Source organism: Mustela nigripes, chromosome 10 (assembly GCF_022355385.1).
Source record: "Mustela nigripes isolate SB6536 chromosome 10, MUSNIG.SB6536, whole genome shotgun sequence".
Classification (NCBI taxonomy): domain Eukaryota; kingdom Metazoa; phylum Chordata; class Mammalia; order Carnivora; family Mustelidae; genus Mustela; species Mustela nigripes.
The window spans coordinates 1,956,923-1,981,445 of record NC_081566.1 but is presented as its reverse complement, the minus strand read 5'-3'; the positions used below and the strand labels follow the sequence as shown (position 1 = coordinate 1,981,445).

At 41.8% G+C, this 24,523-nt stretch overlaps 2 protein-coding genes and 1 pseudogene across 7 annotated transcripts in view; 2 read left to right on the top strand and 1 right to left on the bottom strand.

The window, feature by feature from the left end:
• SCYL3 (SCY1 like pseudokinase 3) overlaps positions 1 to 345 on the top strand; it is a 42,770-nt gene extending 42,425 nt beyond the window's left edge. For all 5 annotated transcript variants that reach the window (XM_059412416.1, XM_059412418.1, XM_059412415.1 and 2 more), the window contains one exon: positions 228 to 345. In XM_059412416.1, the coding sequence (XP_059268399.1) occupies positions 228 to 287 (60 nt within the window). In that variant the 3' untranslated portion in view covers positions 288 to 345. The remainder of the gene's footprint in view (positions 1 to 227) is intronic.
• The window catches only part of FIRRM (FIGNL1 interacting regulator of recombination and mitosis), a 46,139-nt gene continuing 21,953 nt past the window's right edge, over positions 338 to 24,523 (bottom strand). Inside the window, exons 10-25 of one of the 2 annotated variants that reach the window (XM_059412413.1) lie at positions 23,863 to 23,927; positions 20,337 to 20,485; positions 19,963 to 20,092; positions 18,693 to 18,879; positions 17,941 to 18,023; positions 17,536 to 17,587; positions 16,183 to 16,272; positions 11,661 to 11,846; positions 9,567 to 9,689; positions 8,212 to 8,307; positions 6,495 to 6,608; positions 4,388 to 4,492; positions 3,631 to 3,711; positions 2,378 to 2,497; positions 991 to 1,221; positions 338 to 551 (exon numbers count right to left, since the gene is read on the bottom strand). In XM_059412413.1, the coding sequence (XP_059268396.1) occupies positions 1,033 to 1,221; positions 2,378 to 2,497; positions 3,631 to 3,711; positions 4,388 to 4,492; positions 6,495 to 6,608; positions 8,212 to 8,307; positions 9,567 to 9,689; positions 11,661 to 11,846; positions 16,183 to 16,272; positions 17,536 to 17,587; positions 17,941 to 18,023; positions 18,693 to 18,879; positions 19,963 to 20,092; positions 20,337 to 20,485; positions 23,863 to 23,927 (1,770 nt within the window). In that variant the 3' untranslated portion in view covers positions 338 to 551; positions 991 to 1,032. Of the gene's footprint in view, positions 552 to 990; positions 1,222 to 2,377; positions 2,498 to 3,630; positions 3,712 to 4,387; positions 4,493 to 6,494; positions 6,609 to 8,211; positions 8,308 to 9,566; positions 9,690 to 11,660; positions 11,847 to 16,182; positions 16,273 to 17,535; positions 17,588 to 17,940; positions 18,024 to 18,692; positions 18,880 to 19,962; positions 20,093 to 20,336; positions 20,486 to 23,503; positions 23,601 to 23,862; positions 23,928 to 24,523 lie in introns of those variants that run through there. The other variant, XM_059412414.1, reaches the window with a different exon arrangement.
• On the top strand, positions 23,765 to 23,946 carry LOC132026367 (U4 spliceosomal RNA; annotated as a pseudogene).

The following is a 24,523-nucleotide window of genomic DNA, read 5'->3' as shown; positions in this document are numbered from 1 at the left end:
AGGTTAAATCGAGAATAGGGTGTCACCAGACTGTACTTATATGGTCCCTGGGAAGTTGGGTTTCCAGTGCTCTGGTTTCCTAATCTGGAACCAAAGTAATCCTCCTCCTCTTCAGCGTCCTGCTGAGGGAAGTTCCTTTGCCTAGTGCAGGGTTAGGGTTAGGCCCCTTTACATTCAGAAAGACTGGTCTCAGCAGCCTGCCCTTGGTTTGCTTTATCTCGCTGCAGGGAGAGTCTGCAGGCTGGGGAGACGAAGGGGAGCTGAACTGGGAAGATAATAACTGGTGACAACGGGTGGAACTTTAGGGAAAAGGATTTCCTTAAAAAAAAAAAAAAAAAAATCAAACTAATACCTCAAAGTGGGCTCTGCAGACAAGAAAACCCAAAAGCCTCCGTTTCTGCCGTCTGTGCCGACTGAAGCTCGAGCCCCCCGAGTGGTGGCTGGCGCCCCGCGGAGAGGTGCGGCGCTGGGTTCGTGGAGGAGGAGCCCGTGTGCGTCTGACTGAGGCCAGTTTCTGTGAAGAGCAGGTAGCTGCGGAAAGGCTGAAGTTACTGCTTTTTTCCAGGACGATTCCAGAAGAAAATAAACACAAAAATTCCAGCTGATTAGCTTAATTTTGTGCCATTTCTTTGTCAGAAGAGTAAGCTTTATTATGAAATACAACTTACTGAAAAAGTTTTAGCTGTAAAGTATATATAAATGATCTGAAATTACTGCAGTTTTCTTAGGCAGCTTATTTATTTGTCGACAGCTGCAGTGTCTGTGGCCCTGTGGGTACCCGGGCGGTCCCCGACTGGGCCACACAGATTACCTTGTACCAAAGTTCTTCCTGAGAAATCTCCCCCACCACCTGTTCTCTAAATGTCCAATAAAGACTATTTTTCACTAGATTCAGCTTTACAAAAGTTATTTTATGTGTTAGAAAATGCAGGCATAGTTACGTCAGGACATTCACCTACGGAGCACAGCGTAGGATGGTGGAAATCGTACCCGGCTGTCTGGTGACACGGTCCGGTCCATCCGAGAGTCAGCCTAGAGTAGGCGTCGTCTCAGCTCGTCAAGCCTTTCCTGGAGCATCTCCATCTTCTGTGGAAGCCAGTCTGGAGCCGGAGCCTTCTGGAGTAAGGACTCTACTGCCTCCAAGGCCCCTGATGCTGCCTGCAGCGCTGACCTGTACTCTTCTTCCAAGGGGAACTCCCGACGGGCTCTCTTTGCATCAGGCTGGCAAATGAGAACAAGAAGGGGGTAAGTCATGCCATGATACCCATTCCCAAGATGATAAAGAGCTTTCTTTTGGGACTTCAAAAACAGAAATTTTATGTTCTCATTGGCTCACAAGAGTAGGAGGGAGCCACCATCCCTGTATCACCTAGAAAAACACCGGAAGGCGTTTCTGGTTTGTCACAGCAATTCAGGGTGCTACTACCATTAGGGCTCAAGGACACTGGGAATGCTGCCTTGGTTGGGTAATTTCCAGAGAGTGTTCTTTGGAAGATCTCGTCCTGACAAAAAAAGCTCAAGGTATGGGTTTTCTAAATGGTTCTGGTTTACTTTTTAATGCTACATGCTGTGGTCTTTCAGATGCTTTTCAACCCAATTCAGGAAGTCGTCAGGCTTTCTAACATCACTGCACCTGGGTGGGGATCGGGACCAAGATGTCTAATGTCATCACAGTCTAACTAAGGAAGGTCATAAATTCTTGAAGGCTTCTTTAGAGCAAAGCTATGTGGTTTTTAGGCCTGAAATCTATAAAGTAAAATATGTCTTGAAAACAAGTTATTCACATAGACGTACTTTCTTTACATAAGAACTGTAACTACAACTCACAAGAACATTGTTCCTCTCTCAAATTGCTATTCTAAACAGTGCTCAAAACAATATTTTGAATATCCTTAGTCTTATCAGATTTCTATATACCAGTATCAGATTTCTGCCATTTAATAGGTAGACGTGATTTCTAGATACTGCCAGAAGTTATTTAGGCCGATCTGATGAATGAAGCAAGGATCAACCGAAACATTTTGGAAGGTGAGTTCACTGGTTTTCTTCAGTGGCTCTCAAACTACATTTATATCTTCACTGATCCAGATACGAAACTTTCCCGAAGGTTACTATAAACAGTTCAAAGTCACACTGAAAGAGAAAATCTATTGTATTTTTGTAGTCCCACCTCTGTTCTATGGTTGATAACCTTTCAGGAAGAAACAGGATTTTTTAGAAGAGCAGCTACTGTAAAACAGGAGACTTTTACATATATAGATCGATTTGATTATATTGTGACAGTCAATATGAGGCCAGAAGCCATACTAGTTTTTGTTTATTTTACTTTTACCAGTAAGGAGGGGAGAATTTCTCTTATCTGAAATGCAGTCCATACCTGTAGAGACAACCACTTTGCTGCTTCTACAGCAACTTTGGCAAAGTGTTCCTGGAAAATGACTTTTTCCTGTTTCACACGTTCCACTCTGGCAACTGCAGTTTCATCTCCAAGCCCAGTCTGCCACGGATCACAAATCAAGTAAACACCAAGCACATGTGACAGTCAGACAATGAGAAGGCTGGGGGCTCCCGGGGGGCTCAGTAAGCATCCAACTCTTGATTCGGCTCAGGTCAGATCTCAAGATCATGAGGTCGAGCACCGCTTCGGGCTCCGTGCTAGGCACATGTACTTCGCTTAAGATTCTCTCTCTCCCTCTACCCCTCCTGTCCCCAACTTTAAAAAAAAAAAGACCACGAACGTGCATGCATGTGTGCTGTGTTTGTGTTTAAGCTCCCGGTGTTAAACTATTCTGGCTTATTGGCCTGTGAGCGAGGCAAATTTTGGAAGTTGGACTCATCTGTAAATGCATTATCGTCGTGGAATCTGGATAAAATTACAGTGTTCTCCTTCCCTACAGAAAAGTTGGACTGTCGTTTTTCCAGATTTGGAAAAATGATCGTCTACGATGTGTAGGGTAAGAAACACAAAAACATGCAACCACATACTTGATCGGATATGTGGTGGCAGGTAATACACACGTGTGTACACACAGCCCAGCTTAGTAACGGGCGTGGGATTAAAAAAAAAAAAAGTAGTTAAGCCACACATTTAGAAGACCAAGAGAAAGTGAATTATGCTTAACTATTCTACTAGGGCTGCAATGAGCTCTTACCCTAAAACAAGCCCCAGAGAAGCTGCCTGGGTACACAAACGTGGGAGTCCAATGATGAAACAGTTTGGTTCTAACTATAAAAACAGCTTCACAAATGTCACTGTTTGGAAAACTAGGTCTTCGTCTCTGCCCATGCAGCAAAGCCATGGCTAAAGTGTGTCTCCATTCGGGAGGCACACATGGGCCTCTCGGGCCTGCTGCTGCGCGTGCAGTCCCGACAGGAGCCCTTTACGGTTCTCCCCGGTCCTCCCAGCGCGCCAGCGAGCAGCACTGCCACAGCCCGCCCTGGGCCGAGGGGCTGCGGGTGCTCCACTGCTGCGGCTCGTCGTACAGGCCGCTGCTTCATGGCCACCTCGCCGCTGAGCACTACGAGAAATGTAAGCTAAGAAGATACTTAACTTAGTTACAATCCTATGATTTAAAAAAAGAATGACAAAATCTGTGATGCTGCTGTATTCTGATCTACAGAAATAAATACCTTCTCCAGAAAGGACACAACTTTGTTCCTCGTGTCTTCAGAACGGAGACATTGTGGAACTATCTCTTCATGATTTGTTCCCTATTAAAAGATAAATGAAACCAATTTTAATGTATCTCAGCAGCTTGCAGAGACCACTCCGTACGTTCTAAGAGCTACCTTAATCAGGCAGCCGAAAAGAAAACAGCGTCAGAGGATACTCAAAAGACCACCAGCTCCCTGGTTCCTTCAGGGAGCCTCGGGACCGGGCCACGTTCTGCACGAGCAGAGCTGGAGGCGTCCGTCACTGCTGCCCTGTAATCCTAATGTCTTGGGCCCTTGAGGGCCAAAGGCGGGACGGTACAGCTCCAGGCAAGAGAAAAGGAGCATCCCACAGGAGGCTCGCCTTCTCTGTGGCCCCCAGCTCACAGGTCCCTGTGTTCATCAACCTAACTCCAAGACAACCTAACTGACCGAGACAAAATGCATTATTCATTTCACACTCAAAAGTACTGTCTGGAAGACAGTGTCGAAGTTGACAGACCTGTTCTGAATGCCTGGTTCAGCTGTTCCCACTCTCCCAGGACCTTAGGAAACTACCTTCATTTCTCTATGCTCCACTGTTAGATGGTACAAAAGAGATCATTGGTATTATCTCCTCCAAGGGAAAATTTTCATGAATAAGACCAAAAGTAGCTCAATAAATGTTTCTGGAATGTTTTAGAAAACCAAATAATACATTTTGGCGATCACTTTGATAGGTTGGTCTTATAATTACCTCTGCGAACTGAGTAAACGCCTCCAAGGAATGCTGTTCTACTATCCAATTCCTGTCAGCCAGCAGTAAGGCAAAAATAGAAGACAGGCTGGGCAGAAGTTTGTCCTAAAAAGAGAACCAAACCTTATTAACTAGAGGAAAACCTCAGTATCCTATTCTTTTTTTTTTTTTTAAAGATTTTATTTATTTATTTGACAGACAGAGATCACAAGTAGGCAGAGAGGCAGGCAGAGAGAGAGAGAAGGAAGCAGGCTCCCTGCCGAGCAGAGAGCCCGATGCGGGACTCGATCCCAGGACCCTGAGATCATGACCTGAGCCGAAGGCAGCGGCTTAACCCACTGAGCCACCCAGGTGCCCCTCAGTATCCTATTCTTAATGTCAAGTTTCCCCTAATCCTGTCCCAGTGAGCACTATTTCTATAGATCAGAATACAGCAGCATCACAGATTGTCATTCTTTTTTTAAATCGTAGGATTGTAACTATGTTAGGGCATGTCACTCCTTTGCATAAAGGCTTCCAAGCTTCTCACTCCACTCAGAGTAAAACTCAAAGTCCTCAGGATGGCCTGCAGAGCCCCAGTGTGTGAGCGTGGCCTCCGCTGCCCCCTCAGCGGATCAGGTGCGTTCTCCTCACGCTACTGCCCCTGCGTGCGGGATGCCCGGCCGGCTCCCTCAGCTTCAGGATACTCACAGGTCTCCTTGGTGTAGACACCACTGCCTATATCCCGTTTAAAACCGTGCCCCCACGAACACACTCTCCCCCTATTTCTCTCCACAGCACTCACACTAACTGCTACATCATGTCTTCATTCGTTGCCTTCTAGAGGCCGAGCGTGGGGCTTGATTAGTTTGGTTCATTAATGAATCCCCAGTGATTAAAACAGCACCTGACACATAGCAAAAACTCGGCAATTTTTTCTTGAATAAATAAATAAATCTGTCTTCAGGCTTTAAAGGCCTCTTACATGCTGATGAATCCATCAACTTTTCAGGCCTCAACTTCACTCTGGGAATATGTAATTTCTGCTAATAAACCATCTGTTCCACAGATGCTGGGCCCACCAGGGTCCACAGTTACGCATGAATGAAAGAGTACTCCGGAATTTATTTAATGGTAAAAAAGAAGATAGCTCAAATGCAATTATCTTTGGATACTTTAGTCTAGAGTTGAAAAACTGTCAACCTCTCCATTCTTACATGGAAACAAACAGGATGGTATCATTTGCCTGTAAATAAGTAAGAGCCCTTTAGAAACTAGCCGGTTGTTTTTCTTTCAAAGACCTCTATTGAGATAATATCCATCATATTTTTGCTCCAGTTAGGTGAAAAGGTTCTCATCAGTGAGCTGTTGTTTTTTTTAAAGGATGTATTTATTTATTTATTTGAGAGGGACAGAGTCTTAGGCAGACTCCTTGCTGAACACAGACCCGACTTGGGCTCGATCTCAAGACCCTGAAGTCACGACTGGAGCTGAAACCAAGAGTCAGACACTTCCACAGCTGCGCCATTCGGGCGCCCCTCAGAGAGCTTTTTATAGTCTCTCCCATGGAGGTCAAAAAGAAAACAGTCAACGACCTAGAATTCCTGGATTCGACCACAGCACTGAGGAAGGCAAAACTCAGTTGAGGAGGAGGTTCTTTCACGGTGAGGTGGGTCTGAAAATTCAGAAGTGTATGCAGGCCTGTACGGAATTACAAATCCTCTGCAACACTTTCAGAAATACTGTCTTAAAAACAAACAGGCTCCCTTTCCTGGATGTAAAACTACGAGAACAACTTTGATAAATTTCCTCATTTTATACTCTTTCATAAGAGACAAATATGTCTTTCTTCCTCAGGGACTTTGTGTGGTAAAGCCCAACTGGAAGGAGACTCAGACTACAGCCAACTCTAAATTATTTGTATGTCAAAATATATTTTTCTAACAAAACAAACAAAATACTTAAAATGCGTTCTATTTTGACAAAGTCACCATCTCTTCACAAAACACATTTTCCCCCGACTTTCATTGTCAACGATCCACAGAATTCCAGAAATTAAAAGTCGGGAAATTTTAGTAATTCTTACAAGGATCTTGTTAACACAGAACAAAAGAATTAAGAGTATTACCTGGAAAGCTTGAGGTATGAAAAACTTTCCTAGAGAAGATACAAAATCAAGCACTGCCAAACGAACGTGGTCAGGAGGCTCTAATTTAAGCAGTGAAGTCTGCAAAGTTACTACCTAAAGTGGTAAAGACCAAAGAACAGTTATAAATGAAAGTAAATATTTTGTAGAGACATAAGAAGATTCTGATGGGAATGTGGGGAGGGGAAACACAACAAAATCCAAGAGTCGAACACTATGAAGCCTAAACATATGTGGAATTTGAATAAAATGATCAAATGACGCACTTAAACAGTGTTCCGCCTACCAACTGCTGTAAAGAAAAAAAAAAGTGTTCCTGAGAAACTATATACCAGTGCTCTTCTTTCAAATCCTTAAAAATTGTTTTGTATTTTAAATTCTACTGAGGGAGGTTCGCTATTTAAAGCAGGGATTGGCAAACTTTCTATGAAGGGCCAGTTAGTCAATTTTTTAGGTTTTATAGGTAATGTGTTCCTTGCTGCATACTGTTTTTTTTATTTTTTAATTTTTATTTCACAGACCTTTGAAAATGTAAAAATCCTCCTTAGCTCTTGTCCTGTAAACAGGAGGGCAGAATCTAGCTAGGAAGCCAGAGTTCGCCAACCCCTGACTCAAAGGAACACAGAAAGTCGTCCATAAAAGAAGCAATGCCTAAGCGAACAATTTAGTTATGCTGAAATTTTAGAGCTTTAGTTATTTGGGTTTTTTAAAAGTAGGCACAATTCTATCAAAGTTATCCATATTTAATTTCTCAAAGAAGATTACTAGAGCTGTCAGAATCCAGTTTGAATCCATTATTTTACTGCATTCTCATTCTCTATAATTCAGTAATTCATGTTATACATACAGTAATTTAAAAATATACCTAACCAGTATTTGTAATGCTAAGTTCTTAATGTACACAACCACTAACAAAGCTACTAAAACAAACCATCAATAGTTTCACTTTCCAGCATACAGGTCCTATGACAGGGTGTTATTTCTTCCATCATCTTCCTAAGTAGGAATTAGTTTTACCTCATAACTTGATTTCTAAACATGCCTGTAAGCTTCGGCCAGCTCTTGATTTGGGGGATCAGTTCTGCCCAGTATGGACTAATTCCTCTAACTTCAGAAAAGTGCCTTTTCCTCTATCAGCTTAAAACCTCCAAAAGCAGGTCAGACCATCATCCAAAGCATCCCCTGACAGTGACCTCTGTTCTGCCTGTCCCAGCCATGTAAGCTGGGGGCCAGACAGAAAACTCAGTGGTCCTCTTAACATCAAAAGCATGCTGTTTCTTCAAAGAGACAATGAGGATTACCCTGAAGTCCACATCGGTTCTATTCCATACTCCCACAGCTGCTGGAATGCCTGTTTTGAATGTGGGGTTCACACATGATCCATGACTCCTAACCTCAGGGATGTTCTGGAGCAGTTAAAAAAAAAAGTTTTGACTATTCGCTCTCAGGAGACAAGGAAGAACAGATTTAGGCTGAATCAACAGCGCCATGTACGAACCACACTCCACAGCAGGAGTGAAAGCAATGAGGACACCTCCCTGAGACCAGCAGGTCCGTGACACTGAAGTTCAGTTCAACAGAAGGAAATCAGCAAATTGAGGAAGAAATCATTAAAAAGGACTGTATGTAGAAAGCTATTTTAAGTCCTGTTTTTCCAGTAATTTCCTCAGCAAAGTATCAACTAGCTTACTGTTCTTACCTGACTTAGCAGATGAGGATCTAGAGTGTGAACGAAAAATCCCAATAGTGGAAGTAAAAGACTAAGCGTCTGCTGAACATGCGGCTGACCTGTTACCTTAAATAAGGAACACAAAATAGTTTTGATGAGAATTTTCAATTACACGAAAACAGCAACCTCTTAGGAAGCATTTAATATATCCCAGGCAACCTGGTATGTGCTTTATACTACCTCACATACACCTTAGAACTTAGTGAAGTAGAACTTTACTCACTTTACTAATAATTAAGAAAAAGGGGGAAAGAGGTTAAATAATTTGCTCAAGATCACATGACAGGTGGGGCGCCTGGGTGGCTCAGTGGGTTAAAGCCTCTGCCTTCGGCCCGGGTCATGATCCCAGAGTCCTGGGATGGAGCCCCGCGTCGGGCTCTCTGCTCAGCGGGGAACCTGCTTCCTCCTCTCTCTCTCTGCCTGCCTCTCTGCCTACTTGTGGTTCTGCCTGTCAAATAAATAAATAAAATCTTTTTAAAAAAAAAAAAAAAAAAGATCACATGACAGGAAATTTAATGCAGGTGGAGATCTAGTGACTTCTGTTTGCCGCTGAGAAACTTATGTATGCCTTATTGTTCTTAAAATTCCATTTCTCTTCCCTATAACTATTGTTTCTATCGTAGTAGTATAAGCTACATCACCCGCAGAGAATCCTCAGGGAGTACTCACTGAATGATTTGTGGGCACTGCAGAAGGGAAACTGAATTCTACATAAACTTGAATGATAAAACATTATCCGCAAAACCATTTCTGTGGTTTCCCAAAAGTGTGAATGTTGCCTTCAGCTTCCAGTGGCTGGCACTATTTAGTCAAAGGAAACAAATATCCTATTTACATTGTTTAACTAAATGTCATTTGTAAACTACAATAATCTGTGGGACACGCAGCATCCAAACTCTAGCCAGGGAAGAGGAACACGAACCAGCCGGAGCCACTCCCTTGCCCATGCCACCTTTAAGCCGAGTCCCTCTCCACTGCCCAAAGGATCGTATGGAAGACCATGGAATCATAGAAACAGGCCACACTAGCCCAAAAGAGGAGAGAAACAATGGGAGAAGAAGTTTGCTTTTTTAAGTAGGGTCCAAATGGTCATGAAAATAGCTGAACGGTCACTGTCACTCTACTAGGTTCTGGTTTTACGAACGTCATTCCGTCACACTCAGAACTGGCTGGAGAGGACACATAGGTATTTTAAGTTCTAGGCACAAGTTCTACCAAGCCCCTAAAGAAATTACATACATTTTACTCTACAGGGAATTTCGGGACCATGCTCTTTCTCAGTATTTTATTTGTTCTTCAGGGAAATAATCAGTTGCTTTCCTTACCAGGTTAGTGTTTAAAAAAGCCCAGAGCTGACTCCCAGTTTCCATAATCGCAGTTTGCTGTGGAACATCCAGAGCTTCATGGGCGGAATTACACACAGCAAGCAACGCAGACAGCAGCGTGTTCTAAAGGGGGAGAAACGGAGGAGTCCAAGGTCAGACCCCAGTCTACAGGAGCGGAGGCCGCGGACGTTATGAGTTACTATAACCCTCCTAAACGCCCACGTCAAATTTATATTCTGAGACCCAAAGCCATCTTTTCAGCTACTTCTTAATACAAAATTTTATTAGAGCTGATTTTCCTCATAATACCCAGAAACATTTGCTTCATTTTCTAAATATTTTCTCCTTTTAGGTTAAAATTTAGTATTAAAATGGAAACAGCATTGTATTTTAATAAATAGGCTCGATCAAACGGTGAGTAGCTCAAGTTAATTTGTAAAGTTCATCAACTAAAAATTCTATTGTTTTTCACATTATGCAGCTAGCAATCTTTTAACATTACTAGATTTTTATTGTTGCTCTTGTTTTATAATGTCTTTAAAATTCCTCAGCAACACTGCATTTAATAAGCAAATATATAACTTGAGAAGTACACTTATCTAGATTTAAAACAAAACCACGTTTTCTAGATTCACTCCCCTTCACACATCGAATCTTTCTCTGACCGGCCAGGAGTGGGGGTGTTGGGGGACGGTGGGAGTAAAGTGAAGGCCGTGTGGACATGGAATGATCAGGAACAACGCCTTTAGTCTGTCGTACTGCAGCAACACTTAAGTTTTAGTGATGCCCGTACAGCTTTTTATTTAAAATTTAAAGTTTGAGTGAGGGCAAAGATATATTCAATTTTAGAAATAGGTACATTACTTTCCCTAATACAAAAGATTTTTTATCTTCAACTACAAAAAATCAGTATACAGTAAATGTAAAACCAGAACAATTTAACCTACTTTTAACTAGCTGTTTAACAGTTTTCTCAAAATAAGTGCACATAAAAACTTGTATTCCCTTTGCGTAGATGTTTTAAATTATCTTGATAATTATCATCAGATGCCATTATATTACAGGATCAGAACATTTACACTCAGTGTGGAGATAAAAGCCTTTAGAAAGCCCTGACCACCTAATTTAAAACTGCAAATAGACCCCTAACCCCTTGAATGCCCCGCCCCGTCCCGGTTTTTCTCGACTTACCGCAAGCTATACAACATACTTCTACACGTATTGATTACTTATTTTACCGTCCACAGCTGAGTGACAATGCGAGCTCATGAGAACAAAAATTTCTCTTTTGTTCCCTGATGGCTGGAACAGCGGCTGGCACACAAAAGCACTCAAAATATGTTCGTTGGATGAACGAATGAACAAAGGAGGAAATGAAACTAAACTGGAAAATTCAACCACATGTACTATAGTCAATTTTTTCAGTAAACTTTAAAAAACCATGTTATTTTTTACTTCTCACAGATGAATTTCTTTTATATGTCATTATGTTAAGAACGAGTATTCTAAATGAAAAGTTCCATAAAGGCTCAGAACAGATGTGTATAAAATGGGAATTGTGCTTTATCAAATAGAAGAATCATGTCTGGGGCACCTGGGTGGTTCAGTCGGTTAAGCATCTACCTTCAGCTCAGGTCGTGATCCCAGGGTCCCGGGACTGAGCCCCACATCGGGCCCCTTGCTCAGTGGGGAGCCTGCTTCTCCCCGGACTGCCCTTTCCCCGCTTGTGCTTACTCTCTCCTCTGTGGCAGATAAATAAAATCCTAGCAAAAAAAAAAAAGTCTGCCTGATCTAATGATGTGTCAGCAAAAATACTATAAATACTTCATAACAGGTTTCATCTTGGTCCAGTGTTTCTTAAACTAGTCTCCCTGCCCCCCAATATAATTTACATCAGTCAAGATAATAAGTTTCTCTTGGACCCCTTTAAAACAGAAATCTGAAAATCCTGCTAGTTTCCAACCTGAGGGCAGAGACCGTATCTTATTAAAAGCCCATTACCAGTACCTTGTACTAGTACTAGTACTGGTACCTTGAGCACTGCTCAGTAAATAGCTGCTAAATTAATCAAATCCATTAAAATTCTTGTTTTACCAAAGATTCAAGTTCTCCCCAAGTCCGACGACTGCTGAGCCATTCCCGACACCGTGTAATCCCAACTCTGGTGACGTCACATACAGCTCCTTTCCTGAGCTCAGCGGGTAATGCCTGGAGGGAAATACACTGCCAGAGAGGCAGATTTTCTGCTGCTTTGGGGGAAAATTTCTGGACAAACTCCACCTGAAACAAATTGAAGTGTAACATAAGACAATCTGATGACTGGATGCACAAAAAGCTAAATATTCGCTTCCATGTTTTGTATTTTTAAGAAGTTTTTAACTGAGTAATAATATCACAAGTACCAGACCATGGTAACTAGAGGAACACATACCATCATTTTTGCTGTTGCTGCATTTGTTTGCAAAATGAAAAACACAGTTTAAATGGAACGCGATATGAAGACACTGAGAAATGTTAAAAATAATGCATTTCATTATTAGTCAACCAGCTATTTTTATGCTGTTATCTTCCTAAGAACTTTTGTGCTTGTGACCTTGTTCAGCTGAGTCCAAAGTTAATTTTCCAAAATAGGCCAAAAGGCTGATCTGGTAACCCTGGTGGCTGTTATCTCAGCTGACTAGAACACAGGACCTAAAGAAAGAAGCAAAGTCATAGGTTTGCTTTTCCACTGGGCTAGCTGGCTCTGCTCTCAGACAACACACAAAATTGGTTTCACAAATCAGCCCAGAGCAGTGTGGCTGGCAAATCTATTCTACCACTGAAATAATTCAAAGCCTTTGCCAAGTTAACAGAAAAATAGCACTGTTTTGTTAAAATGAGGCATCAGCAGACAAAAAACAGAACACAAAAGTTTAAAAAAACACCACAAACAGTTTAAATGTTAGTTTCCAGTAGAAAAACAGCAAAAATACTATTGCACTTAATTTCTGAATTAAGTATAATCTAGGAAGTATATTAAAATGTAATTTTTAAGTAGAAGAATTTATAGTATCCCAAATCTGCTTGATAAGTGACAAATTCTTATGTTAAAGAAAAACCCACTATATTAAATTTGACAAAGAAATCTTCCTATGTTTTATATACCATATTTATATTTGAATTTTGTTAGCCGAAAATATTTAGCTATCAAAACCAAGGGGAAATTGTGTGGCTATCTGTTAGAGCTGTTAGAGCCAGAAAAATGGACCCTAGAGGAGCTACGTGTCTATTGTAACACGCTGCTTTATTCATAAAACGAAACTGCTTCATCAAAGCCAAGAGCACTGCGCCAACTGATAAACATCAGTTGAACATGACCTTTCTTTATGATAAAATCCAATGAAAGTGAATGAACTAGTTCCTTCCCCAAAATAGAAATTATAAATAATGGTGCCCTGGACAACAGAGGATAGGAACTGACAAACTTTGTTATGTAGAAAGAGGGATCCGTTTACTATTCTGAGTTTGAAAACCCTGGTCTCAACACAGTTTTCAGTATTTAAAGCCACCAGTGTCAACAGGGGTCCACAGCAAGTGAAGTGTAAGTGAGTAATCCGCAGAGAATTAGAACTTCTCTCCTTTAAAGTGAGAAGAGAGAAAGAATACAAGAGTGGGCTTAAAATGCAAATAATTATTGTACTTTTTACTTTCCATAAAAACAGTAGCACAACTAATAGTGTACCTAAACCAGGTATAGTAAATCCTTTCCTCTTAGGTAACCCTGTACTTTTGCTTGTTTCTATAAACAGAAATACTACCAATAGTTACACACTCAAGAAATAACAGGATATCTAGTAACTTCTCTCCATATTGAAAAAGAAACACATTCTAATCTCCCTATTTATACTGGCATTTCCCCCAATTACCACACGCACTTTTTTGTAAATTAAAACATCACTATGCTGGGATTCACTGTTTTCATATATGTAAATGCTACATCACTGATACAAAAATCTGGGGTTTTATTTCACTTTTTAAAAAGATACCATCTTGTGTGCAAAGGAATAATTATTTCCAGCTCCGTTACTTCCTTTCCTTTGCCGCAGGCCCTGCTCTCTCCCCACACTCCTGCCCCAGCAGCCTCTCCACCTTGCCCAACCTACGGCCTGCATCGAAAGTGCCTCCATCTCCAACAGCTTCCCCTGGTCCTACCTATCCCCAGCCTGCAGCTCCCCAGAAACGATCTTCTAAGCTATGCACACCCAACACAACCTGATCTGGGCCCGTCCGGGGGCTCATTACGTACCACCGTTCACTATGAGCACGTTCATAAATTTATAACTTCTACTAGAATACATGTTTTTTCTGGGATCATGATCTAGTACAGTGGTTTCCAAGTTTTTATTTTAAACACAAATCTCTATTAAAAATGAAAGAGCAAGCTTTATGCATGTAAAGAAAGCAAGCAGATTTCATGTGGTTCAAAGGAGTTAGGAGGCAGAGCCAACAACCCAACACAGGGGAGGCCCCAAAGCAATGGCAGGAAAAGGACCTGAAGGCGACACTGGGGCAGTGGGAAGTGCAGCTTCCGGAGTGAGAGAGGTCTGGCTTGGATCCCACCTCGCCCATCATCACGGGGAGTCTGCAGACATTTTTACTGCCCTAAGCTGCTGTTTCTTCATCTGTAGATGATCATCATCCACATACCCTACAGGCTGACACAGGAAGTCCGAGAACCGAAGTGCCCAGAACACAGCCCAGTTCCGACTGTTGTCTGTTCGCCTCCCTTCAGGGAGCCGGGGAAAGAGCAGAGCCCGGCAGAAGAGCGAAGGCTCGTGCGGTGCTCCCTTCAAGCAGCTTGTGTTCCAGGCCTCCCCACATCTCCGCCCTGCTGCCTAGGGAAGGTTAGTCTCTCAGGGTTAGGATAAACCAACACCCAAGGACTCTCAGACAAGAATTCAAATTTAGGTATGTCCATTTACATTTTAACACTGTAACTAGACCAGGAAATCAGTATTTGATAACTGAAGGAAAAAATTAAATGTGACCCCTCAAAGATCTGTAACACACATAACCTGATAGCCTCAATTACCTGGAAAAACTTCGAACTGAGGAGTATCTAAGAGATCTCTAAACAGAAACTGGAGTTTACATCAAAGTTCCTAGATCTCACTTAGAGGTCATTCATTCTGAGTTGTATTATTCTAAACGTTAAAATTCACAACAACCCTGGGAAAAGAATACTTTTACTCTCATTTAACAAATAAGAAACCGGAGGTCCAAAGACACCTTCCCTCTCAACCCTCCTCCTTTAGGAAGGGCCTCTAAGTTAACAGGCCCTCTGTGAGCGACAGCACACCAGGAACCAGGCGCAAGAGTTTGAGAAGAGAATAAAAGGTATTAAAATTCGAAGGGATACACAGCAGACAACTCTTTGGGAGTTTGGGAGGGGAGCACATTAACGCTTACATATTTTCCGGGGGGCCAGTAGGTGGGTCTAGTGTGCTTTCAGCCTCAGAACAACCTGCAAGGAAGGCGCTCGGAGGCCGGCATGGCTTCTCTCGGAGGCCGGCATGGCTTCTCTCGGAGGCCGGCATGGCTTCTCTGGAGCCCGACCAGCCTCTCTCGGGCAGAAAGGCCGACGCGGACCTGAGGCAAATTCTCTATCCACAAGTAACTCCCCGGGCACCTGGGTGGCTCAGTTCCTCAACCAACTCTCGATTTCAGCTCGGGACAGATCTCAGGGTTGCGAGATTAAGCCCCATGTCGGGCTCTGTGCTGGGCGTGGCGCCTGCCTGAGATTCTTTCTCACCCTCTGCACACTTGCTCTCAAATAAATAAATAAAGAAAACTAACAGCAAGCACTCCCAGTATTTACTGAGCATCCTTCTAAGCATGGCACTATGCTACATATTTTGTATATATGACCTCTAAGTCCTAACAAAAGTTTTCAAATTGTTAACACCTGTCACTCTGTAGGCAGGGAACCAAGTTAGGAAACTTCCCTGAGGTCACAGTAAGGTGACCAAGGTCACAGTAAGACCAGATTCAAACCACAGGATTCAAACCCCCTTCACTAACCTAGTGGTTCTCAAGCTTGTGTCCACGTCAGAATCATACAGGAATTTAACAACAATCATACCACGACTGACGGCCAGCATCATCCAGTTTTAGCAAGAATCCTGCTGAGTCAATCTGGAAAACACCCCCCAGCCTCGGTGTGTGTCCAGCAAGAATCTGACCTGCCAGTTTAGCAAGAACTACCTCCGTAGCCCTGACATTTTTCCTCTTAGTAATCTGCACTCATCGACCTACACGTTGCTCCTTCACTGTAGTCCCTAATAGGCTATGCTATATTCAGGCTTGAGCCCAGTTTTACACTGAGGCCTCTTTCCCCTACATCAAGAATCCCAGGGCAAAACCCACTTTTATCACTGTACGGCTCTGGTTTTTCTCTAACATCAAAATCTAAACACATCTAAAAGCAATAAGCAAAGCAATCAATAGGTCAAAAGCTGATGCTCCGGTCATATCAACATTTAAATGTGGAATAAATGGGGCAGCGGGAAGCCTTCAAAGAGTCTGAATCCTTTTCTCAGCAGATGCTCAAGGACAGTGACTAAGATGCGGTCCTTGCCTGCTGGGGTGGGGCCATGAAGAAGAAGAGTCGCCTCAACAGTATGGACAGGTTGGTGAGCTGGTAGCATTCTCCAGGGCAGGACTTTATCTGGGAAAAGACAGAAGAGGAGAGACTGAATTAAAATCATGGCTTTTACAAGCTTTTATATGCTAAAATAAATAGCACTTAATGAACAGTTTCTGAGACAGAAGATTATAAGTTATTTAGATTTTTAATTTAGAGCTTTTCTTTGTTTTTCTTCCATTAACCTAGATTACTTTTATAATGAGAAAGGAATTTTGACATTGTATTTAAAAACAACCCTCAGGAATTTCTATTTCGGATTACCATTTGGATGATAACTTGATATGTTAATCTTCTTACTCAAAGACAACTCATGGAATTTTTTTTAAGATCTAAGCACAGTAGTGCAGAAGTGAATATAACTCTAGATATTAGCTCCATTAAAAGATTTTATAAGCTCAATATTGTAGAGATCGATTCCTATCATAATACACTAGGAGAGCTTTTACTTAATTAAACAAATGTATTTTATTTGAAGAAGATAATCTAACATAAAAATTACTTGGATCGGTCTTGTACAAGACATGTTAAGGGCTTAGAAGTGGGGACACTGTCCAGACGATTAGCCATGGAGACATATGCTCCAGCTGTGAGGTTATTACACACGTCCCTGGATTTAGTCTACAACATTTTTAAACGACAAACTAAGAAATGTATGACATAATAGCTACTAAGAAACGAAAGATGAGATCTGGGCCAGGGACAAAAAAACCAAAAACATGTCCATATCATATGGAATATATCAAGCATCTCAGAATTTAAAAGCAAAGGTCAACATTGAAAAAATTAAAATAAATCATCACTACATCATTTTCTCTTTGTAGCTATTTACAAAGCATGACTTCTTTCCCCAAAGGCATCAATCACTGTCACATTTAGTCCCTCTCAAATCATCCTGAGAGACAACAAAATTAAGAGGCAGCTTGTCTAAGCCACTTTAAGGAAAAAAAAAAACAGTAATCCACATTACATTACAAACTAACTCTTTTCTTATTTTCCACTTTGTGTTCAATTTAAAATTTACTCTTCATTAACCTAGTATCTCTTTTCCAAAACAATTAATAGAACTCTGTAAGATTTTGACAGTATGAAACAATTTCCCTAGTTTTGACAGTTTCTGGCACATCTTTCTCAACAGCATCAACATTAAGGGACAGGAAAGAAACTGTCAAAAAAATTTAGCTATCATACTATCCGTCCTTTTGATAGTCACATTCTTCAAGATTATCATATCCCTAAATGAACTGCCTATAAAGGGATTATTTTAGACCTTGTAATTCTACTCACCAGCTGAGCCACTATGGTGACATGGTGCGCACAGAGTTCAGCAGTCCCGTATCTGTGATACAAGAGAAGATTATCTTTCCAAAATAATTTTTACAAGTATTCAGAAAACCAAGGAGATGAACTTCCAAAAAGCAAATAAATATTCTAAGCTGCAATTTCTCCATGGCCAAGGAACACCACAATAGACAAAACCACCTAAGCAACAGTTACTTATTGACTTCAACCATAGAAGGAAAGAGGGAGCCTGGTTCGTGATTTAATACTATGATACGAAATCAAACCATTTTGAGGAGCTACTAAGGGATTATCGAGACAAAATTTTTCTATAAACTTCCAAGTATAAAACATCATTTACTGTCAATTACTACTATAAATCAATCCAAAAACCAAAAAAGCACATTGTACCGGGAAAGGAAGCACCACACATCCATAGCTAACAGAGACGTGATCATATTAGCACTGAGCACAGCATTCAACAGAGCAACATCCTAATGAAAAACAAAGTTCATGATACATTATTACAATACATTTCTCAAAACAATAAAACACCATCACAATCCAAGTAACAAAAAGAACCTCGGTGAGAAGGCTCAACTTTCTAGTATCTGAAAGAATCCATAACACCATTCCTTCTGCATTTAATGAGCACCTGCTATATAGTAAGCATTGGGTTATGAAGAGTCAAAAGTGATTTTAAATGTGATACTCAGTCATTAGGATCCAAAAAATCTTAACCACTGTAAAATATCTCAAATGATATTGATCCTTATGTAAATTTTAAGAATTCTTTCCCTACAATTTTATCAACTTATTTTCTACTTTAATCCCATTAAAGAAAATCAACATTATGCCTAAGATCTATAGGAGATAGACATGAAACTGAATCAGGTAAAATCTCAACACTTTTCACTCTTTCTAGATCTTGCCACCCAAAATGCTTTCTCAAATGTTTCAGCTAGCCATTGTATCTGAGGACTACAGGACTCTAGGATTACCATTTCCTAAGACATAACTGAATCAAAGGGTAAAAGGTACAAATTGAGAGAACATTCGAAAAGAATACACATTAACTACTCCTTTCCTCCGTATGGAAACCAGACATTTTGGTGAAAAGCAGAGGGACGGCCTGAGCGCGGCCCGGCAGGTGACGAACTCACCAGTTCGGGGAACAAGGAGGGAGGAAAGGAAGTGATAAATGCACAGAGATGAACACAAACGTGCTGGTACAGGGTGACGGCGACGTCCACTTGCCCTTTACTCTGTACTCCTCGCAGATGAACAGGCAGAGAGAGCTCACCGGCACACTGCTCAAAACTGCAGAAAACAGCTCTGAACAGAGATACCCTGCAGGGAAACGGAGAACACTGCACCCGACACTCCTCACATTTAACATTTAGCAGGTACGATAATAATATGGCATATGGAGGGGGGGTATTTTCCCAAAGCAAAATGTCTCAAGAAGTATGGATCAATGACAGTTTCCAGTATGTGTGAACGTATAACCATAAAAATAAAAATATAGTCACTGTTAGAGAAATTCTTTAAAGGAGAAAAATTTTTTCCTGTATTTTTGCTTTTTATCATTTACCAAATGTTTATCATAGTACTGAACTACACAAAGACAAAATTCATCAAGGAACCTGAAATTTAAATAGATATTAGCTATCATATAGAAAAGAGGTGTAAGTCAGACAGAGGGGCCACTTTAAGATTAAAATAGTTTTGCGAAATCTTCATAGAGGATTTAAACAACAAATCAGAAACAGGCAGAAATAAAGAGGCGAAGACGACAAAGCACGAGGAGAGACGGGTGTGAACAGCAGTGTGCCCAGAGCGCGGCATGTGCAGAGAACGAGTGTGCCAGTGACAGGACGCGGAGCGACGCTGGACTGCAGCGGCAGACGGACAGATGTGGAGGCAGAGCTGGACCGGACGGCATCGGGCTCGCGTGTCTGTGCAGGGAGGGGCGGGAGCCCACAGCCGGGCTCCACGAGGCGACTTGCTACCGCACACAGGGGCACAAGGAAAGGGTGAACGCCAGGGCCCAGCAATCACGCGTACAGCGAGTTGCTGCAGCCTGGCAGCGGCGAGGGAGATGAATACGAGGAGTGATACTTCCCGGGAGAGAACTTGCGGAATCCAACACTGTGTTTATCAGAGCTCATCTTGGAATGTTAGCAAATACATCTACCCTATTACACTCAACATTTATAACACTAAGTCTACACAAAAGCTTCTAAAACACTAAACAAAACGGATATATTTTTAGCATCTTATAGATTTATATGTTTATATTTATAAAGTAGCAATATATGAGGCCTACACAGGAATTACTAACTAGAATATCTGATGTAACCAGAAACTTCAATGTCAAGATCAGTCCAAAGGACTGTAAGGCGACCGGATGTAAACCGCCGCGTCTGCTACCTGGCCGCAGCGTCCGAGAGCCGGCTCTCCGTGCACCACAGCGCCTGCACGTGGTCGGGCTGGGCCGGCAGCTTATCCATGATGACAACCAGCAGGAGACACTGTGGGAGCTGTAGGTCACATGGCAGCTCTTGCAGGTAACAAAAACATACTCAGTAAGTCACAACAAATTGGTAAAAATATACTCTACATATTTTCAACAGAAATCTGACTGTGATGCGTAAAGAAGTCAGAGGCGTAACTGCTTTTTGGAATTTCATTTAAAGAAAAGCAGAAGAAATTTTAAAAAGAATGATTACGTAAGGGAAATAACCTTGTCTCTAACAAGTTGTAATTATTAGATGATTTAAAATCAAAACAGTCTTGAAGCTTACCTAATTTACTGTCTAAAACCACTTGCATGAAAGGTTGGAATGTGAGAAGCTGACTGATGAGTGGGTCCAGTGTAACTAGGAAAGTGCCTGCTATTTCCTCCTGCTGTGCTTTAGAGATCCTGGCAGCGTATAGGCTTGGAGGAAATTTGCTGGAAAGGGGAGGGAAAAAATACGTCCATTAACAGGTATCTTCTAATTTAGGTAGACATAAGTACTCTAAACTGACCTTCTTCCAGCACTGAAAATATATAAAGAATACACACAGCATGTATTTTATAAAACAAAATTCAAAGTACTAAATTGATACCACAATTATATAAAGACCCCCAAACTAAATACATGACTATAATTCCACAAAATTAGAAGTTTATAATTTTAGACAAATCTTTGGTATTGTTTTGATGCATTTTAACACCATTTTGACAGCAGTGTCCTTACAAAAGGACCGTGAAGGGGCGCCTGGGTGGTTCAGTTGGTTAAGTGTCTGACTCTCGATTTGGGCTGAAGGTCATGATCTCATGGTCCTGCAATCAAGCCCTGTGTTGGGCTCCACATTCAGCAGAGGGTCCGCCAGAGATTTTTTTCTCTCTCCCTCTCCCTCCGCCCCTCTACCTGCTTTCTCTCGCTCTACAATAAAAATGAATACATCTTTAAAAAAAAAATAAAAAAAGACTATGTACATATGACTACCAAATAACCAATAAAAATACTATATATAGAAAGATATCTCTGATAAATTCTGGCTCAGTCGCTTCTGTTAAAAGTTGTTTTAAAATAAAGCAGGATGCTCCATTTGCTATGAATTAATGCTCACAAACATTGCTTGTGATGCTTTGCAAGGATTAAACTGTTTACTAGTCCTGGAGGAAGATGCAAGGACTTTTTCGTGACAGCCTGTCTTAGTTAATAGACTTGAAATGAAACTTTAGTCAAACCTATGTGAAGTAAAATAAAAACCTGTATTTTGATGTATTTGTTACTTTTTGCCATTTTATTTTGAGGATTTTTAACTTGAGGATACCTGAGAAATTCCTCTCTAGTGCCATGCTCTGTTCCAGGAGCAGGAAACAAAGTAGTGCACAGAATGCACAAGGTCACTGCCTTTATGAAGTTCACATGCTAATGAAGGGGGGCAGTGAGCAAATAAATAAGCAAGTAAGTCCATAATATGACAGATGTTAGTAAGTGCCATGGAGAAAAAAGTTAAAGAAGGTTAATGTGGGGACGCCTGGGTGGCTCAGTTGGTTAAGCAGCTGCCTTGGGCTCAGGTCATGATCCCAGCGTCCTGGGATCGAGTCCCACATCGGGCTCCTTGCTCGGCGGGGAGCCTGCTTCTCCCTCTGCCTCTGCCTGCCATTCTGTCTGCCTGTGCTCACTCTCTCCCCCTCTCTCTCTCTGATAAATAAATAAAATCTTAAAAAAAGAAAGAAAGAAGGTTAATGTGGACAGAAAATCCCACTGAATTGTTTGTATACCAGATCATTGGTGGGTTTGTACAGAGAAGTTCCATGATCTCATTGATGTCTTCCCACTCACTCTGGGTACCAGATGGCCAACAGAATAGAGGAAGGCAAGGGGGAAGGCAGAGAGTGGGCAGGATCTCTGTGGAAGCCCAGGCAAGAACCCAGTAGTGGACAGCATCGGATGCGAGTTCTGGTGGTGAGTGGCCGCGCTGGGGTGCGCATACACAGCGAACACACAGTTAAAGGGTGTGATACTGACGACAGGCTAATGGATGACATGTGGATACGAGAACAAGGGAAAATGTCAGATATGACAGCAAGGTTTTTTAGGCCTGCTCAATTTGAAGACTAGAGCTGCCATTTACTTATTGGGGTGCGGCGGGGGGCAGTGAAAGGGAGAGAGAATCTCAAGCAGACTCTCCCCTGAGCACGGAGCCTAATATGGGGCTCAGCCTCACAATCCTGAGATCATGACCCGAGCCAAAACCAAGAGTCAGATGTTTTACCAACTGCGCTACCCAGGCCACGTCAGAGTTGTCATTCAAACTGAGAAGAGGATGCTACCGGGAAGCAGGTTCTGTTGGCGGGAGAGATGGAATGGCTGGGAATCAAGAGTTCCGTCTGGGTGAACTTGAGTTCAGACACCGTGACTGGCAGAGTTAGACATTAAAAGGGGAGATGAATTTAACACTGTGAGACGAAATGACCAGTAAGAGATCAATGAGGCCTGAGAACTAGTCACTGAGGCACTCCCGACTTCAGTGAGGGAGACAAGGAACCTGCTAAGGAGAAGCAGCCAATGAGTTCAGAAGAAGACAGAGCGGTCTCCTAGAGGCCAACGGAAGAAAGAGTTCGAGAGGAAGGGTCAAGTGCTCAGACAGGTACATAACACGAGGCTGAAAACTGACCACGGGATGCAGCAGTGTGGATGTCGCTGAGGAACTTGACAAGAGGGGTTTTGGTCACGTGGAGAAATGGAAAGCCTAACTAGAATGGTCTCAAGAAAAAAAAAGTACAGACAGTAGTACAGACAGACAAATCCCAGGAGTTCTGTTGTAAACAGAAGCAAAGAACGGGAAGGTGTTTGGAGGAGGATATGGAATCGTGAGATTATGTTCGGCGTTCCTAGAGATCACAGCACGCTGCTACGCTGACAAGAACGACCCAGCTGGGGGGTTAGACTGGTGATGCAAGAGGGAAAGGGAACGATTGCTCGAGTGAGGTCCCTGAGCTTGTCAGTGCGGATGAACCAATGCACCCTCGGAGGGGCTGGCCTCAGGCAGGCGCACAGCCCGTTCCCGGGAACGGGGAGCACATGGGCCGAGACACAGGGAGAGCAGTCAACGTGCGGAGGAAGTCATGCTTCCATCTTAGTGACATACACAGTGACGACATGAACTGACAATGGGGGACAGGGAGAAGGTGTGAGAGATGTGGGAAGTTTAAGGAGGGAGAAGTATGCAAAAAGCTGTCTAGGCGACTAGAGAGGACTGCTGGACAAATGAGATGACCAAGTATTTTAGTGTCAACTGAGGGCTCCTTGGAGGTAATTGTCAATCTCACATATTACTAGCTCCTATCTAAATTATGATACTTTTCTGTAATTTACATTTTTTTCTGAGATGGAGTTAATTACTACTAGACTTAAATCTCACAGAAGTAAAATAAAAAGTTAAAAGATAAAAAAGCAATATATCTACATACATAGAACCTTCTTATCCCGGCCTCTGGTATTTATCACCACACCAGTAGTTCATCACGCAGGCATTAGGTACTAGTTAAGAATACAAAGGTAAGTAAAACTCACATGGAAGCTACTCTTTAAAAGCTTCCATCTCCCAATTATTTTAAGCAAGCAGATAAAAATTTACTAAAACAGTAAAAAACTACTCAGGTGTTTTATGTTAAATGGCATACACTTAAAGTTTGCATGGTTCAAATGTCACATTACGTTTTAACCATGACAGCTTTGCGCAGTGGCAGTATCGTAGCCAATGAGGTTTATCCGAGGCGCGATTATTGCTACTTGAACCGTTTTAACCATGACGTGGCGTTCTTCTTACCTGTGTATCTGAAGATAAAGCTGGTGCAGTGTACAGCAAGAATCAGAAAGTAAAGGAAGGAATTCCTAAAATAAAACAACTCTATTCATTCTTTGTATGCACCGTGCTTTTCTAATGCATATCTATCTTCTCACAAAGACATGCAAAATAAAATAAAATCCTGGAGGTGCCACATTAAAAAAAAAAAACACAAAAAGGTTCTTGCAGGAGAATAAAAAGGAGGATAAGGCTAAGCGTCTCATTTACCACTAAAACTATCACTATGACCACAGTCAGCAGCTCTCACGTACTGAACACTTACTAAGTGCTCGGCAGACATGCAGCAAGTGACTTGAGTATCACTTTATTTCACTTTAGCCCTCTCAAAAATCTTATGACATTATTACCCCATTTGACAGAAAAGAAAGCTAATGTATCAAGTAACTTGATCAAGTCACAAAACAAAAACAAGGCTAGGATCCAAGTACAGCTGTGATTGCTCCATTACAGCGAGGCTACCTCTTAGGAGTAAAACAAATAGTTCTTACTGTATTATAGGATGTAGAAAAAAGCTCTCATTAACTTTTTAAAATTAAAGATTCTTTTGATAGAAAAGGACTGATTTAAAATGGCATAATTCGGCACAATTTTGCCTCCTACATACCAAACAAGTATCAGATGG